The sequence below is a fragment of the Scatophagus argus genome, chromosome 23 (assembly GCF_020382885.2).
Source record: "Scatophagus argus isolate fScaArg1 chromosome 23, fScaArg1.pri, whole genome shotgun sequence".
Classification (NCBI taxonomy): Eukaryota; Metazoa; Chordata; class Actinopteri; family Scatophagidae; genus Scatophagus; species Scatophagus argus.
Window position 1 is genome coordinate 6445226 of NC_058515.1, and position 17712 is coordinate 6462937.

Below are 17712 nucleotides of genomic sequence, written 5' to 3' on the forward strand. Positions count from 1 at the left end.
ACAGTGAGAAAGAAGATAGATAGATATATAGAGAGATAGATACTTTATTGATCCAGAGGGAAAATCAAGAAGCTATCTGACTGGCTTTTTGTCTATTAATTCACCTATTCACCTAAAGTCTGGTTTATCCTTCATGCAAAGAGAGGCAAAGCAATGTGCAGAACATGTTGGTGGTCAGCTAGATGTCGGCATGGTGATTTGGGACTGCACAACAAATAAGTCTGTCATCAAAACAAATGATATGCCTTGCAAAATGAAATAGTACAGATAGTTCACATTGTTTCCCTAAAAACAAGAAAAAGAGAGATAACTGGTAACAACTCTAAATTGCCCTTCATAGATCAAATTAAAGGAAATTAGGCTACCCATACATAAGGTCTGTGCTACTGTGTGTCTGGTCTTTGACACAATGATGGCATCTTTTTCCGCAGGGCTAAAACTTTAAGATCTTCAAGATGTCAATAGAAAGGTCAAGCAGCTAAGAAGGGATGGGTGGGCGTGTTTGGATTCCAGTCTGGATATAAAAACATGGCCCTGCACGTGCACAAAACCATCTTTGTGCGAGTCCTCGACCACTCTCCATCATGCTGTCAACTGGCGCTTGTATTGGGAAGGACTGACGACACAGGTCTACCGAGAACATATGTCCCCACTAACCCTGGAGAGCCTCGCCAGTGCACAGACAGCCACTTTACAAAGCGTTCTTGTTAGTGGCTTGTCCTGTGAGTGTGCAGTGACATGCAGAAGGGTGACTGGACACAACACAGATCTGCTGTGTGCACTTCAGCTCAGGATGCAGTTGCTGTCACAAAACCAGAAGTTTGACACGAAACCCTTCACTAACAAGTGAAACTCTGTACTGATACTATGACAGAGAAGTAAAAACATACTGCAGTTTGCTACCACAATTAAACCAAACAGGTTTGCGGCAACGTTTGCGGAAGTGTTTTAAATTGTTGGTTTGCTATAAAATCTTCAGCTCTGTAAAGAAATTAGTTCTACATTTTGCACGTACGGTGAGCTTTTTTTAAGGTTGCTACCGAATATTTATCTGTTTCACTACCTGCTACAGTCAAGAGGCACAATATTTCTCCTCCTGTTCCAGTCCCTTTTAAATATTTCAACCCACACATGTAAACCCTCTAGAGTATAACTGAAATCAATTTTAAAAATAATCTCAGATGGCATCCACATGCGATACTTTGAACATCATGAATATCCTTCGAGTCGATCAGGCAATTATCCACTCTATTGTCTACACCTGCAGGAGATCGAGTCCTGACCTAAGATGTACTATAACAACTCGAATCACAGATTAGAAGATGAATGATAATTTCATGACTCCTGACACCATCCGATTAAATACCTTATTATCTAATATGATCCAATATGGTATGTAAATCAGTAGAAAAAAAAACATTGTTATGTTCCAGAAACTCCAACTGACTTCAGTGTTTTCTGTACTCATTCACAGCTTGCCTCTGAGATAATATGCCTCAACAGGCGTGATCGCACCTCCCAAGGAGGGCTCGTTGGCAGCCGACATGTTGGCATTTCTAGAATGCAATTACTAGACGCATACAGAGGGGATGAGGCCAGTCTATTGCACCCACACTTCGTAAACGGAGCATAAAAGACGTGAGGCTGACCCAAATAAAGCACTGCCTGAACTGTAGATAACACTCCTCATTATTAATGAATCCCCCCACCACAAACACACATACACACACACACACACACACACAATCCCACTGCCCAACCCACTCCTCTCAGCTGTGAAGGTTACCTGTTTGACTTGAAAATGAATACCATTCTGCCACTATCACCATGATCTGTGGACTGGGGCAAACCCTCCTGACCATACAAGAATAGCCCCATCTCACATATGTGAAATGGCATTCCTCCATGCTGTGTCAAAGGGACAAGGGAGGGTCAGAAGTGGCAAGCAAAATTTAATGAGCATTCTAAATAAACAAAACTAAAATATGTCCACTCAGTGATGAGGATTCAAGTACAAAAAGACACATCTAATATTTTAACAGGCATCTGGCATCAAGTGTTGCGCCCAAGAGATCCATGGTAGAGTTTTAATTTCTGGCAGACTGACTGTGGTTTTTCTGAGGACAGGTGGTGAGGCAATGGGACAGCGCAGCCAGCCACCTCCTCCCTCCTCCTGCCAAGACAACAAGGTCCCTAAGAGTCCCCTTCCTTTGCCATTGCTTCCTTTTCCCCTTTGCCCACACCCACCTCTCAAGCCCATCTCTGTATCTAGGCCATGACTGCACGGGTGTGGTGGGTTCTCCTGCCAGCAGGGGCACCTGATTGCCAAGAAATAAACACCACAGGGCTGGGATAGGAGGGAGGGATAGGAGGGCAACAAAGGAATTGCTTTGCTCAAGACCAAAGGAATTCTGAGTCAGCAAGGGATTTAACTCCTCACCACACACACACAGACACACACACACACACACACACACTCCTTGTCTCGCCATTCCAAGTCCTCTGGTGCAGCTCTATATATCAGGAGAGGCTACGATGGAACCCCAGAAGTAGCTGCTATTATGCAATCTTTTTGGGCTAAAAGTGACTGCAAACTAAATCATCCTTCTCTGCCGCCAGCCTGACCTCCATATTGCAGAGAAAGCACTTTCAAATTTCACTAGCGGAGTATTATGCTGAAGGCACCATCTGTGCAGGCTTTACTAGCAGCCGTGAGATTAAAGGCAGTTAAAGCACTGCGTCTGAAAGTCATATTTCCTGTCAGTGTCATCCAATCAAAAAAAAGGAATGTAAGTATGGGCAAGGACCTTTCTAAAGCTCTAGGTGCTACTGGGTAGCGGTAGTGGGCTGCCGAAGTCGCGGCCCTGATCCCTTTGGGCCAAATTGGCCATGTGTCCTTGAGGATGAGGTCAATAAACAAGCTAAGGACTCAGAAAGGGATATTTGACAGCTTGACTGCCGGGAGGGAGTCTTGACTCCCAGATTCTCCTCTGCTGTGGTCAAAGGTCTCTTGGATTGCCTTTGCTGTACATACACATCTTTATACATACAGAGCCGATACTGCAGCTCAGCTTCTCCAAATTCTTTATTTCATGTTCAAAGGCATTCCCAGTTGGTATGTTCCCCTGAGAGCTATCCTTAGCCCGGGTTTGTGAATCGCATTTATTACCTTTGAATTAGAGTCACAGGGCCAAGCATTAACTTTTTTCAAGCAAATAAACACATAGTGATCTTTGAAAAACCAAGGAGGTCAATGAATAACATTTAGCCACTCTTATTGGTATTTTGAGAATCCTCAAAGACTATTCCAACCATCTTAGTGAAAGAAAAAATATATTTATTACACAATTCAATAGGTTCTTAACCAATTTATGAACCAATCAGTTGTTCCACTAATGCATAAGCTAAACACAGTTCTTCTATTGATTATATGTTAAATTTTATTATTTTATATTTTCATAAAACATGAATTTATGTTGCTCTTGTGTTGTATTAAACAAAATGTTTAATTTCTTGCTACTTGAATTGAATTTCACATTGTATGGTTTCCACATTAGTTTGGATTATCAGTGGCAGAACTTTAAAGGCAAGTCAAAAAATGTTCTTGTAGTGCAGTGGAAGAATACTTTCTTCTCTAGCTATTTAGAAGACCAGGATTTTTCATGGTGTGTGTTTTACTTGTTATTTGGGGGCACAAACACGTACATGAGGGGGCATAAACTGGGGCTACTGGCCACGTAAAATGGTACAATAATTGCACCGCTTATGTAAAAAGACTGAACATGCTGAACAAGTTGTACTGAACGACTATTTTTATTTTTTACGACCGTCTCTTTCCATGCAAACACAGACACAAAGCACACACTTCCATATATCATAGCACAGATTCTAAAAGACAAAACAGTCAAAAACAAATATGCTTTATGAAGACATCCCATGCAGCACCGCGGCCTAATACTGTGGAACTGCTCTGCACTGTATACACCATCTGTTAGGCTGAAGAGACGTCCCTGCCCTCTTAACTGCCGACTACAAAACAGAAAGTACTCTACAAATATTTCATGCAGCTTACAGCTATTGTGTGCCAACATTACTGTCATGAAGTGTTTGACATTTGAAAAAAATCAAAAAATCAAAAGTCTGGAGGAGGGGAAATGTTAAAGCGATTTCACTCCGCCAGTTGCTGCTGAAGTGCTGGCTTAAAATCACTTGGAGATACACTATCTGCCCGCCGATTTGTACCTCGATTTGGCCGCCCCCAAGGCTTGCCACATTCCTCCAGGGGGATCAGATTACGTTCTATACAGGGAGACGGGCCCTGAAGCATTATGGGTGTTTTGGTGTGTCTGACACTGTTGAGCAGCAGCATGAGCAAGCGAGTGTTCGAAAGGGAATGAAAAGAAATGCTGAATGAATGGCAGATGGTGGCCTAGTGGAAGCATTGTAGTCATGCTTGAAAACAGGGATGGCAGAACCACAGCTAAAACTAAACAGAGGAAGAAGACAAGAAATATGTTGTTGGAGGGTGGCTGGAATACATGACAGAGAGTCAGAAAATAGTTGAGCCAGTGTAAAAGAAAACAATCGGCCTTGTTCAGTGTCTCGGATTTTTACAGGACAGGAAAAAAAAGGCTGTAGTAACTGTCGAGCCACTGTGGCAAAGCTGTCAAAGACACTGAGCTCTTTAATCTTCTTGAGAGTGTGTCATGTATGTAGACATACCCAAACTCATGTTCACTGCAGTAACTGTGTGCCAGAGAGAGTCTGTGTCGCTCAACAACCTTGCTGTTTTCTGTGGGGGCTGGGCCACTGTTAAAGGCCTGCATGATATAGCAAAGCAACAAACAAGCTGCCAGAAAACATGACAGCTAGCGAGCGGCTGTGTGTGGGTAGGACCGGGGTGTGACAACGGCATTAATTACCAACAATGGACGCACATCTTGGGCTCAGGAGTTCACACAGAGTCGAGATTAGTTTGCTGAAACAACACGTCTGGTGTAGTTTCATGATTCAGTTTTCAGTCAGTTTAACAATAACAAAAATTTCAATTAGCGCAACGGGAGGCTCCTACTAGTTCACGTCAACAACACTCAAATATGAAAACACATGCAGGAACATGTATAATGCCTGACACCTGACTGGTGCGTCAACCGTCAAGTGAAAAACAGGATATCTCAGAAGCAAAATGCATATGTCCATAAGTGACAACAGCAAAAAGCTACAGCAGAAGTCCACGAGTCCCGTGGTCCGATAGGGAGCTGGACAGCAACAAAGCTCAAATGATTGGTCATAGTAATGTATGGCTCTCTGGCGGTGTTTGGACAGGGACAAAATCAATCGGAGCCCTGGGACACACTAACCTCTCCACAATCTGGCTAACAGAGGCGCACCATGAGCTCAGACTGATGAGATATCAGTTTGCACGATGATCGCACTCCCAGCTGTGACTCGAGTGGGCTTTACTTCCAGGGGGGTTGATGCCATCTTTTCTGCCTTGCATTGCTGGCAAGCAACAGTCTTGTAAATTAAATTCAACTTTAAACAAGGTGATCTGACCTTGCAATTAATAAGAGAATATTTGCAGAGAAAAATCACTGCCACAGGCCAACAGCCAGTAATGAAATATCACCTGGTGGTCCATTTTCTGTTTATCCCAGGGCCTAATTCAATGGACGAAACTGCAAGGGCATGGTAACAAATACACACCACCTCTACAGTATGTCTACCCCCTACCTCCCCACCCACACACATACACCTCAGTCACGACTCTGGCTCTGGTCAGCCTCTGCAGAGAGCGTTTTGAGTGAGTGGGCAAGGCAGCGGTCCTCCTTCCTCTCCTCTCCACGTGGGCAGGAGTGACTGAGAGGCCTGCCATCATCAGCTCTGGGGGCAAACTTATGCCCTGTTGGTCTGGATGCCTCATGACACATTTTTTGGAGATATGTAGGTTTTAGCCATGTGGCAAAAAGAAAAATAAAAGAAAGAAAGTAAGGATGATATGAAGCCATAATTTCTAAAAGTCTGAAAATATAAATTAAATAAATATGTTGGTGAGAAGTGTGTCAGTCAACATCAAGAAGTACAGTCTTGCCACACAAATGTCACAAAATCTCACAAAATATCCTGTAAATTCAATTACAGACAGGGAATGAAAGATGGTTTTTCTTTTTTTCCCATATGGCAGATAAGCAGACACCAACTTCACCACCACGTGGAATGAGAGAGTTCATTTTCAGTCAGGTGGTCTATAATTAACACGTGTAAATAAACCTTGGGGCCTCGACCCACCTCCAGCTGTATTTGTATAGCTGCAGTTTCTCTCTCATCTACACTTTAGTTAGTCAGCTAACAACACCTGAAATAAAGGACCCCTACCTGCCCGCCCACAGCTCACCCCGGTGTTGTCTTTTCACGTGGCAGGATCAACAGTGAATAAACACAGGAAAAACAAAGTGGGATATAATGCCCTCATTTACCTAACTGTAATTAGGGCTTTCCTCAATTAAGTTAATTTTTGTTCATTTGCTTAATGGGGCTAAGAAATAAAAGAAAAATCCTCACTGTTAAAAGCAGCTTTTGTACAGCAGAGAGTGAAAATACATTTACTAAATGCGCTAAAAATACTAAATCACAATACACAGCAGAGCGAGTTGAAAAAAAATAAAAAAAGTAAAAGTAAAAAAAATAAAAAGTAAAAGTGGCTCTTACTCTTGCCCCCACTGTTACTTTAATAAAGTACATCCATAACTCTTGATTAAAAATATTGATTGGCCTGTTAATTAAAAGGAACTGTGTATGATCTCTCAGCTTGTCAGATAAAATCTGTCCAGCAGCAGATTAATTTTTCAAGCTGTGGCTGTAGTGGTAAATAACAAAGGTGATGAAGTGGGCTTCTTCTCTGCATTCTTTCAAAGTGCTGCAAACCACTGGCAAGCTGGTACACATGACATGCACTGCAAGTCCCACACACACTTGACATAATGGTTTATAGTCAAAAGCTACCAGTGCCCTGAAAAATGCCATTTGAAGCCGTGTAGGCTGTCAGCAGCCAGAAACCACCGGGCAACTTGTTCTTTGTGATTGGCCAAACCGAACTCCTGCCAAAATAGTGGCCTGAAGACAACTGCAAATTTCCATACCCTTTTCTCATCGACAGCTATTGTAATGATTGGCTGAGATGAGATAACCAGACCTCATTGGCTGTCATTCTCAGGATTCGCACCAATGGGTGCAACGGTTCAGACACAAATTTGTTTTCTGTATTCTGTAAACCAACACCGTCCATGTCTGGGCTGTGCAAACATAAAATGACAAAGTAAGGTCATCATGACTAACGCCCTCATAGCTAAAGTTTGACTTTACCTGTCAAGCCGTGCTGTCAGATAAAGCGTTCAGGTTGAGTATTGCTTGCGTTTCTTGCATGTTCCCTGACACACATGCCTGCTTTCTGGAAATGAAAATAATCTGCATATTCATCAGTTCTTCATAGGAACAGGTCACATTTGCATTAGCTTCAGTGTGTGTGTGAGTGTGTGGGTGTCAACAAGTAGCGATGCTTACGTGATAGCAGAGAAGAGGCAATCTCGACAAGACAGCTGAGATATTGTGCCCGCTTTTCGTGTCATCCCCGCCTTATACATGCACTGAGTCGATGAGCCGACACAAGAGTTACAACATCCCTTCCCCTGCGGTGACTTTTCTCTGCTTACTAATCTACCATTTACAAGCAGCCGGCAGATGGCTTTACTCATTTTACCCGTATTTAAATACAAACGGCCGCCTGGCACATCACAGTCGTGTGCGTCACGTATGCATCTGTTGCACAGCAGCGTGCAGGGGCTTGTCCCGACCCACCAGCAGAAGTCTCCCCCTTTAGACTACAGGTACGCCTCCAGCACAAGGAACCTCCTCCCGCTAATAGAGATAAGTGTGTCAGCAAGAGCCAAAATGCCTTGTGTGCTCAAACAGAGGAGGGTTTGTCCCAGATAAAATAATGTTACTGTGAAGATCTTTTATTCTGAGGCACAAACATTATTGCTAAAACAGCTTCTCATTTAGCATGCGGTCGGAGGTGGTTGTGTGCGTGCATACCTGTGGGCTGGGGTTAAATAAATATTCAGGCAATTCAAAATGTAAACACAGTGCAGTCCTTTTGCCAGTGACAAAGCAAGGGATGTATTACATTGATGTGCAGATTAGAAATTATGTGGATCTAACAGCATCAGGCTGCTCAAAGAAACAAGAATGAATCATTTTGGCTTCAATGATGATTCATTCACCTTCTTGTTGGATCAACTCTTTCCTGGGAGTTGTGCGCTCCCACCAAAATTAACATTACCGACACTGTACCTAATGAATAGGACAGGAAAGCTGGATTTATAAACAAAATCACCCTGTATACACTGTAAAACTAATGAAATGCTCCCAGAACACTATAAATCCATGCACAGAAGCTCCATCTGCAGCAGGTTCTGCTGACCAGACCCTTGGAAACATCAATGCTAAGACCTAAAACCATTAAAGCTACTGGAAGATTTATTTGGATGGATTCAAATCCTAATATTGTACTACAAAATGCTAGATTCTGTGAAATAACAGACCATCCTTCATATCCACTTGCTCATCCACAGAACTCCTAAGCCAATTTGATTCGCTTTTACTTCCAAATTTGCTCCCCTGACTGTTATGGTATTATTAGTACTATGGAGATGGAAATGTGAGGTAAATACCAACTGACTTCATAAAACATTTTTATAATATTTCATTTTACTAGTACGGCATGAAAGAAAAAAGCTTTTAGATATGTCTAAATGAGTCTTTGAGCTTGACACAGTGTTTGTAAACTGTCAAATAAACTGTTAACTAATTTAAACACATTTCTTTGTCACATTTTGCTGAGTGTTTTAGATTTAACACTGCTGTCTGAATTTTCTGCTTAACTTTGCAGAGGAGTGACTGCCTCACTTGTTTTGCTACATCTTTGTTGTCCATTTTAGCTAACAGTTACAAACTGTACTTTGCAGAAATGAAATTCTAAAATAAATAAATAAACACACACACACACAAAATCAAATCATCATCCACTGAGTTGTTAATTGAATTGAGTCTCTGTTAAGCCAGTGATTCACAGCCCTCGACAAAGCTTTTCCTGTACTCAACAGCATTTTGGCCACAGAACCATGACAGATGGTTTCCTATATCTGAATTCTTAAGAAAATCCAGTCTCAATTAATTAAATGTGATTCATGTTATTCAGCTAATATCCATGCATGTGTACATGAGTGTGTATATTCTAAAACCTAAAAATCCAGTTTCTTCGCTGCCTGTCTATGCTCTGCCTTCTTAGTGGGAGATGAGAAAGCAGATTTACTACTTTACTGGCCTCTTTAATAAACCAGCAACCCAGTTGCTCCCAGTTCACTCAGTTGCCCTCTCCTCCCCCACACGCCATGTACTGGCTGCCCAATATGTAGTTACATGTGTTGTAGACAGTGTATTGATTGATTTGTGACAGTGCAGTGAACAGCTCCAGAGAGTGATCTGATGACACACGACTCCTGTCTCTGCTCCAAATGGCTTTTGTTAGCTACTGTAGCCGACAAAAGGACCACGTTGGTGTCTGCCAGCCACGGTTTGTTTGATTTTTTTTTTTTCCCCTTCACCCAACACAATAATGCAACATCATCTATGACTCACGGATGCAAACTGCAGGTATAGGTAATCAGGAGGGATTTTTTTTTCAGTGTGGTCTTCTGCAAAATGGTACTTTGGTATGTGAAAAGGAAAATGTGGCACATGTAAGGAACTCCATACATCAACATATAAGCTGCAAAATGGCCACTGACAAAACTGTACTGGTTGAAATGTATCAACAGTGTGAGTTCAAAGGTTTGAAAATCTCCAAACTGTACTCATAGGCTTTACAATGATATAAAAATGCCAAAGCAGGTAAACAGTGCCCCCCCCGCCCCCTTACTTTATAGAGGCCCAACATCCATTTGTTCATATGAATTAGCAAGAGCAGCAACTAATGCATGGAGTCAGATTACAACCTCTGAGCAGAGCCGCCTTTATCCCCCTATATGGAGCTTAATCTGTCCAAATCCACCGCTTTGCTGTGCCCTAAATCCACAACAGAGCCTAATTCCTCTTTAATCTAATGAGCGGTAAAGGTGCACTTACTCAGCTTCAGAATACCACAGACTGTCTATCAGTGTATCACAACACCATAGCGGGAGTTCAGGTTGTCCCTACAATGCAATGAGGCAGTAGACTGTTATCATAACCAGACAAAAGAATATTTAATGTCACAGAAGACTTGACATACGGTTACATGACAGACTTTGATCAGTCCTTTGCTTATCTTCTTGTCACCTAATTTCTGCTGTGGGCGACATTTCCAGGTCGAGTGGACGGCTGTCAAAAGATGCTGAGGAGGAGGTGGCTCGCTCCCCCAGCCACCAGCACACAGACTTTTTCACATGCCAAGAAGATGTGACAGCAAATTGGGGGGGGGGGGGGGGGGGGGCGCACCCTGAAGAAGTAAGGAACTGGCTCACTCTGACCAATTCATCCAGAAAGGTTAAAAAACACAAAGAGCACACCAAACCCAACCAAAATCTTTTGAGCTCACTGTTCGTGACAAGGTTGAAGCCTGGAAAGCAAAACCTGGAACTCAATGGACCATTTAGCAAACTGTGTGGAGTGGTTTAACTAATAGCTGCACAACTGATAATAACTGTGATCATGATTTTTCCTTCAGCAAATAATTAAACTTGATTGGGTATTTTATTGACAGCTTGACATTTAAGTGCTGGCTCTGGCACAGAGGATCAAGCACTCCCTGTTCACAGGTCAACTGTCTGACCAATCACAGGCTCTGATTAAGCGCTCTGACTGCTGACAAGATAATTTTCACACTTTGACCTGCATATGTAAATCCTCTGCATTCAGCTGCATGCTATGATGGCATAATAAGATTTATAAGAAGTAGTATTTTTAAGTGTTGCAACTTCTTACTTGTATTATCGATTAATTATTTAACGTTTATTTACTCTTATTCCTTCTACTATGAAGTGAACGGAATTAGAGTTGACTGAAGTTGAAACTAGGGAATGTTTTGGCAATAGATTACACAAATTACACAATAATTGGTAACATATTATGAAAATTTTCTGTTGATTTCTGTCATTTCAGCTCCAGTAAGATGTTCTAGTAAAATAAAACAATTTGATTGCCGAAGATGGATTAATAACTGGGGTATTAATATTGTCTAAAAAAAAATTACCCTTATAATTTTACCCATAATCACCCTATATAAACAGGCTGTGCTCAAGGCCTCTCTTTTCCATTCAGCCTTTCTGGAAAGTAAGTCAAGCATCTGCCATAAATGGATCAAATTTTGAGACACAGAAGGCATGACTTCTATTCATTAGAGGAAAAGCAACCCAATAGAATAAACCAATTACTCTGAAATGTTCAGCATCTTCGTATCGTCACAATAGACGCTTACACTTTTTGGCATCCAGTAAAATCACATTGCAAACACACACTTTGGAACCCCAAAGGCATAAAAATACTTTGATGTCATCGGGAGTGCTTTGTCTTTGTCCCGCAGATCAGCACAAATACGTCATTATTCCCTACTGATTAAAACTAACTGTCAAGCAGTAGAAGATAAAAAATGAAAAGGTGAGAAAGTGGGGTTAATTCTCCACTGCATTCTTTCACAGTGCAGCAAACGACTGGCAAGCTGGTACACATGACGTTCACTATAAATCCCACATACACTTCACTTCAAAGGTCTCTCTGGTTTATGGTCAAAAACCAGCCAAAAACAAACTTGGGATGAAGTTGCTGGCAATCTGATTTGCCCGGGATTAGTAACACCAAGGCAATTCTGACTCCACCAAAATATGGCACACTATTTTTACTGGCATTTTAACTTTACACAGCAGACTAGCACAGGATTAAAATCTCAGCCACAAACAGCCTTAGCAGTTTGCAAAAAAAAAAATTTCAATAAATAAAAAAAATCACAGAATTTTTTCACAGTCACCGCATTCCGAAGCAAATAAAGCTAATGACAAGTTTTTGCATGCTAATGAGAAAACACTGCTGAGAATAACAACACACCAGACTAATGTTCATTTTATGTCTCAGTACTACACCATGTTCGGTAAGAGACAAACACTCCGATGGCTCACATGCCAGATTATGAACAAGAAGCGGGGCCGTATGTAGGTGACTACACGTAAGGCAAGGATCAAGTATGTGGCATTACTTAATGTTCTGTTCTATAAATGACTTGGCTATCCAGCTGGGATCAGTGGCTGGCATTGCGCCGCTGTCACCACCACCATCTCTCCAGCCCACGCATGTCTGAGCATGGGGGCCTCTCCTCAAAAAGTCAAATGTCAGATGTTATCCATCCCCACTTATAGAGAAGGACCCGGTGCAGCATCAGGGGCTCGGAGGCCCTGCTTCTGGGCTGGTGGCGGAAAAACACCATTACTGAGTTATTTTGCTGTGGAGCGTGGTGGTCGTCAGGATTGCACTGTGACGACCATAATACTTAGCCTTTATTTATTGTAGAACTAACTGAGGATAGGTCATTCAGTATACAACTGCAGAACAACATTTTCCAAAATTAATCATAGGGATAGATTATTGGGCAATAGTTACATACTCACACTAGCAGCAGCTAATTCTAAATATGTTGACTACTGATTTATGTATAATAATGACTAATTTGTGTAGAAAGTAACTGCTGATAAATTGATTTGTTAATTAAAAGTAAATAAATCAGATACTATTTAGATCATAGTATTCCTAACAATACAATATTAATTAATGGACTGTATTTATCATGTGAAGGTATCAAGGAACTAATTGTTTTTCTGTTAAAAGGTGGAAACATTTGGGGCACAGGGCAACACATGAACAAATCAAATTTTTTAATTTCACATGTTTGTCATTCCTGAATTAGTAGATAATTTAAAAAACACACACACACACACAAAAGAAATGTAATTTTTGACATTATAAATATCAAATTTACACTAGATCAAAGCAACCATTGCTGAAATTGAAGCTGTTTTAAATAAAATGGCACTAAGCGTTTGATATAATTCCTCACTCATTATTCATTTGGTTGAAAAGTGCAACCTCAACCCCATGGCTGCCACTAAATCCTACACACCGGTCCTCTAAATTAAATAGCTTTGGGTTTATACTGTGGGCGAGTATATAACATCGGGTTGTGGAAAGTTTTTTGCTATTTTCTGACATTTTACAGACCAAAGGTTAATCAACAGGTTAATCAATTGTGAAACTAGCATTAGTGGCAGCCATATGGCTAATAACTGCAGCAAATAAACAGGACCGCAAAACCTGACACAATAATCAGGATTATCGTTTGAGTCACAACATAATCCTTATTCAAATATCATACATTTCAGTTGATTTCTGTCGAGGATAAAAACATGATGAAAATAATGCAACTACTCCCGCCTCGGCTGATTAAACTCTTTGAGCATTGCGATCATGCATTTTGAAAACAGGTGGATGCAAAGCACTTATGATAAGTCGGACTGACATCTTGTAGCAGGGTAAACCAGGCAGCTGAAAACAAATTACTTCACACCTATAGCCTGCAGTTATTTTGAAGAAGTGCTTTGTACACAGCCAGCATCTGTGTTGTCATAATACTGCTGCATTACCAAAACACTGACTCCTTGAAACTCAATGAATGAATAATGAGTTAAATTACTTTGTGGATCTTGACATCAGGTTTAAGAATGAGTCCTTGAAACTGGGCTCTCCTATTTCCTGAAAGCCTCTCTAATAACTAATCAATACATTTTAACCTGATTAAGACCCCAGCAGACCAACACTAAGCAGAGGAGGGAGGTACTGAAAATATAGTATGGAGAAATGCAGCACGATGGCATCTACTGTGCGTGACAAAGGGAAAAGAGGCTTCATATCCAACACCAATGGCCAATCTCCCAGTCATACTGTTAAATCTCTTCGAAACCCACACTTGTCATATCCATTTTTCATTACACTTGAAGTTGGTGTAGACTGTAGGGGGATGATCTCTTCAAATATTCATTACAAAAGCACCCAAGACATGGTGTGACTCTCTTTTAACACTCAACCCCATTTTCTGAGCAAATGCAGCTGTAACACAAGTGGCTCTCCTTGCCACAGAAAATAAATGGTTGAAGTTATCATTTTGTAAAAGCATTTTTTTTTCTGTTCCAAATAGCACAAGCTAAATCTCAGAAAGCAATGAAGTGGAACTATATTAGCAAGCCACAGCTCAGGCATGCCTTTAAAATTGTGTAACTCCAGGCATGGTCTTTTAATGACTGCTGCATAGCCTTTCCTACTTTTTCAGCAAAATCTTCATATTCGATTAGCAGCATCATTTAACCCCAGCAGCTAAGCCTTAGTAAAATTACTCAACAGTTCCCTCCTGTGCGTGTGCACGCTGTGATCATTGCACATGCCTGTTGTGATGTACTGAAGCTGGAAGAGGATAGATAATGCTTGCAACTAGCACTGGATCAAAACCAGCCAGCACAAATAAACACATTCTGTCATCTTGCTTTCTAAGGCAAGGCTTTGAATTAGTCTTTCAACATGAGAAATCTCACTTAGAATGACACCAAATGCTCATATTCTAAAGCATAAGGGGGCTGCAGTACTGCAACTTAAGTAGAGCACTACCTTAAAGTCAACATAAAATGTCAACTGACATGAAACTAGGCAGGCTACATTGCTCCTGCTCTGTGTTCAAGGGATAGGTCGGCTAGATTATGATCTTTATTGCATTCTTATGGCAGACTGCAAAGGTGGAATGTCAGACCTGTAAACACAGAAGGCAGAAGGAACCAACCCATATGGCAGGAACACTACAAACACACCACGAACACCCCCAAATGGGAGATTACAAAGCATAGGCGGCATCAAGTAGTATTATGCAATGCTGACAAAAAGGAGCCTTTGGTAAAACTATGCTGGGTGATGCATGCAAAATGAGGGAAAATCGCCTTTGGCTTGAATGCAATGGTTGTGCAATAACTGCATGCATACAGTAAAGCTGTGCACTGTATATGACTTAAATGATCATGCATCTGTCACACAGTGCTGGCTGTGCTCGCTGCTAATGAAAACAGTGTATGTACAGACAAGCGGGTTTATCACGTCTCACAGGCACAATGTGACACATTTCTAGAAAAAAAAAAAAAATCTTGCTAAGCTCTTCAAACTGGAGTTACCCTCACTTCCTAGTTTACTGCTGCTGTCACAGCTCGGCTAACACCCTTCTTCCTCCATAGCCAGCAAACATTTTTCGGCTAAATTTGCTGCTGCTGTTGCTGCTGCTGCTGCTGCGACCGTGAATTCTTCAAGTCTGCTTCTAGCTGGTCAGAGGGAGAGCTGTGGTGGCGTGTTGTTACGGTGTGCCATGAAAAATTACACTTACATTTCACCACCCTGTCCGTCGTAGATAACTTCGGTTCATCATTCGGCTTGTTTTCGGACATTTCCAGTGTGATATAATATTGAGATATAGCAGAAATGAGACTGAAAGCGGTCCCTGCGTTGCTCTTGCCGAACAACTCTTGAGTCTATCCGAGGAAAGAGACCGCAGTGATCTCACTCGGTCCTATCAGCGGCCAAAAATACTTGCAACAGGGTTACAATTTCACTGCTGGTGCTGTAGGAGCAGCTCTGTCTGATTTACTGTTACTCTGTATCAAGTTGTCTGAGCGCAGTGTGCAGGCAAACATGCTAACCCACGGGAACCGCCCACAACTCGCACCGACGCTTCCTATTGGTGGAGAGGGGCAGGCTGCTACTCTGCCCGTACATTCACTTTTATCAAAGGGCTGCTTCTGTGTCAATCTGATGTGGGATGAATAACTGGTATGAATAATTTATAATACATTTGTCGCACGTCATGCACAGCAAATAAAAATATGATCGGAACAACTTTACCCAAAATATGTTCACAAAGGCACACAGATAATATTATAGATTTAGCACAAAAAAATATCTATACATACAAGATTGGCTTTGACTGAAAAGGTATTTCTACCTGGGAAATTCATCCTCCAGAAAAAAGTTTCCTCAAGAAAAAAAGAATAAAGATTAAAAAAGGTTCAATTGGTTCAATTGTCTTAACAGCCTTTCTTTATTTATTTCTAGAATTATTAGAGCAATTCAGTTTTTATAGCAAAAATGAGTAAAAGTAAAGCATGAGATTAACTGAATTACTCAGGTGCTTAGTCAAAGTTATCACATAAAAATATCATATAGTCATGTAAAAGTTTTGACTTACCATGAGCATTTTTATCATGTCTAACTTTTCATCTCTGTTTAACTTGTCTTTTCGTGAGTTTCTATACATCAGTGCCACTAAAAAAATAATCTCATCTGCAACAACACTAACAGCAGAAAGATATCTTGAACTTTAACCAAAAACCACATTTCTAGGAAATTTACTTTGCATTGTCATGATTCCCTCAGGATGAATCCTGATAGTTGTGTACCATTGCCTTACTGTGTTGGGTACTTTAATAACCTCTTCCTCTGATGCCACCCTCATAATAAAGTGTCAGCTTTGCACACAAGACATATCACAATGGAAAGGACAGATTTGCACAAAATTTGCAGCGAGTATTCATGCTCCCACGATGATAAGCCGTATTGATTTTAACGACACCATGTCCTTTCCTCCAGCACCATCCTCAGGACAAAATTTGCACTTACAGCTCTCCTTGTTTATACTGATGATAACATTATTGATATCTCACTGTGGTCATGGATAACCTGCCATTTTTGATGTCTCCATGTCAGTGGCTGGCTTTGATAGCTGTGTTGCCTGCTGTAGCAGATGTGTTTTCTTATGCTTAGCTGAGTACCGATCCAGAGGAGAATTTTGTGTCCCATCTTTGTGGTTAGATAAGAGCGGTCATACAGAAAATGTGAGTGAAAATGTGTGGATATGCACGCATGGGAACAAAGTGATCTGTCATTGTGAGTCACCAGGAACACAGCATGGACCGATTTGCATGAAGGAGACCTCAGCTTTCACCTGCTCATTTTCTCAACACATTGTACATGTTCAGTTATCCCACTGCTGCTCAGAGGAAAATGGTTGCAAACTGATATTAGTGTGACACCGGTGTGGTATGAGTCATTTGTTTGGCAGGTGGAGGCAGCTAATGAAGCTCTGAGTTTTACATTTGTCTCATTGAGGGACTGTGTGTGTGCGTACATAGTAGGTCAGAACATCCCACAGCCTTTTAATCTCTGCCTGTAGTGTAGACATTCACACCAGATCATTAGTTTTAACACACCTCAGGTTCTAGTGCTTTGTTTTCCCCACCTGGCTGCAGACTTAATTAAACTCTGGCCCTGTCTGGGACTCAGGCTTTACACTTTCTGATCACCTGTTGTCTTGAGAATGACCTTTACTGTGTTTATTATTTTCTTTTTTTCCCCCCTCACATATCTGCATCTTTTTTGTGGCTTATTGTGAATTAGCATGCCATGATTTTTTTTTTTCATTCTTTGTGATTTTGTCTATGTTTATACTTTTCTAGTTCAGTTTCAGTTCAGACTGCTGCCACTGAAGCTTCAGTACTTTATGTTCTATAAAATTTTATGATGTTAAATAATGACAAAATAAGACGTAAG

The 17712-nt window shown here is 41.2% G+C and overlaps 1 protein-coding gene across 6 annotated transcripts in view; it reads right to left on the reverse strand.

The window, feature by feature from the left end:
• LOC124054343 (serine/threonine-protein phosphatase 2B catalytic subunit alpha isoform) overlaps positions 1-15804 on the reverse strand; it is a 61371-nt gene extending 45567 nt beyond the window's left edge. For 2 of the 6 annotated variants that reach the window (XM_046380214.1, XM_046380213.1), the window contains exon 1: positions 15494-15804. In XM_046380214.1, the coding sequence (XP_046236170.1) occupies positions 15494-15554 (61 nt within the window). In that variant the 5' untranslated portion in view covers positions 15555-15804. The remainder of the gene's footprint in view (positions 1-15493) is intronic. The other 4 variants (XM_046380215.1, XM_046380216.1, XM_046380217.1 and 1 more) reach the window with 4 other exon arrangements.
• Positions 15805-17712: the final 1908 nt, after the last annotated feature.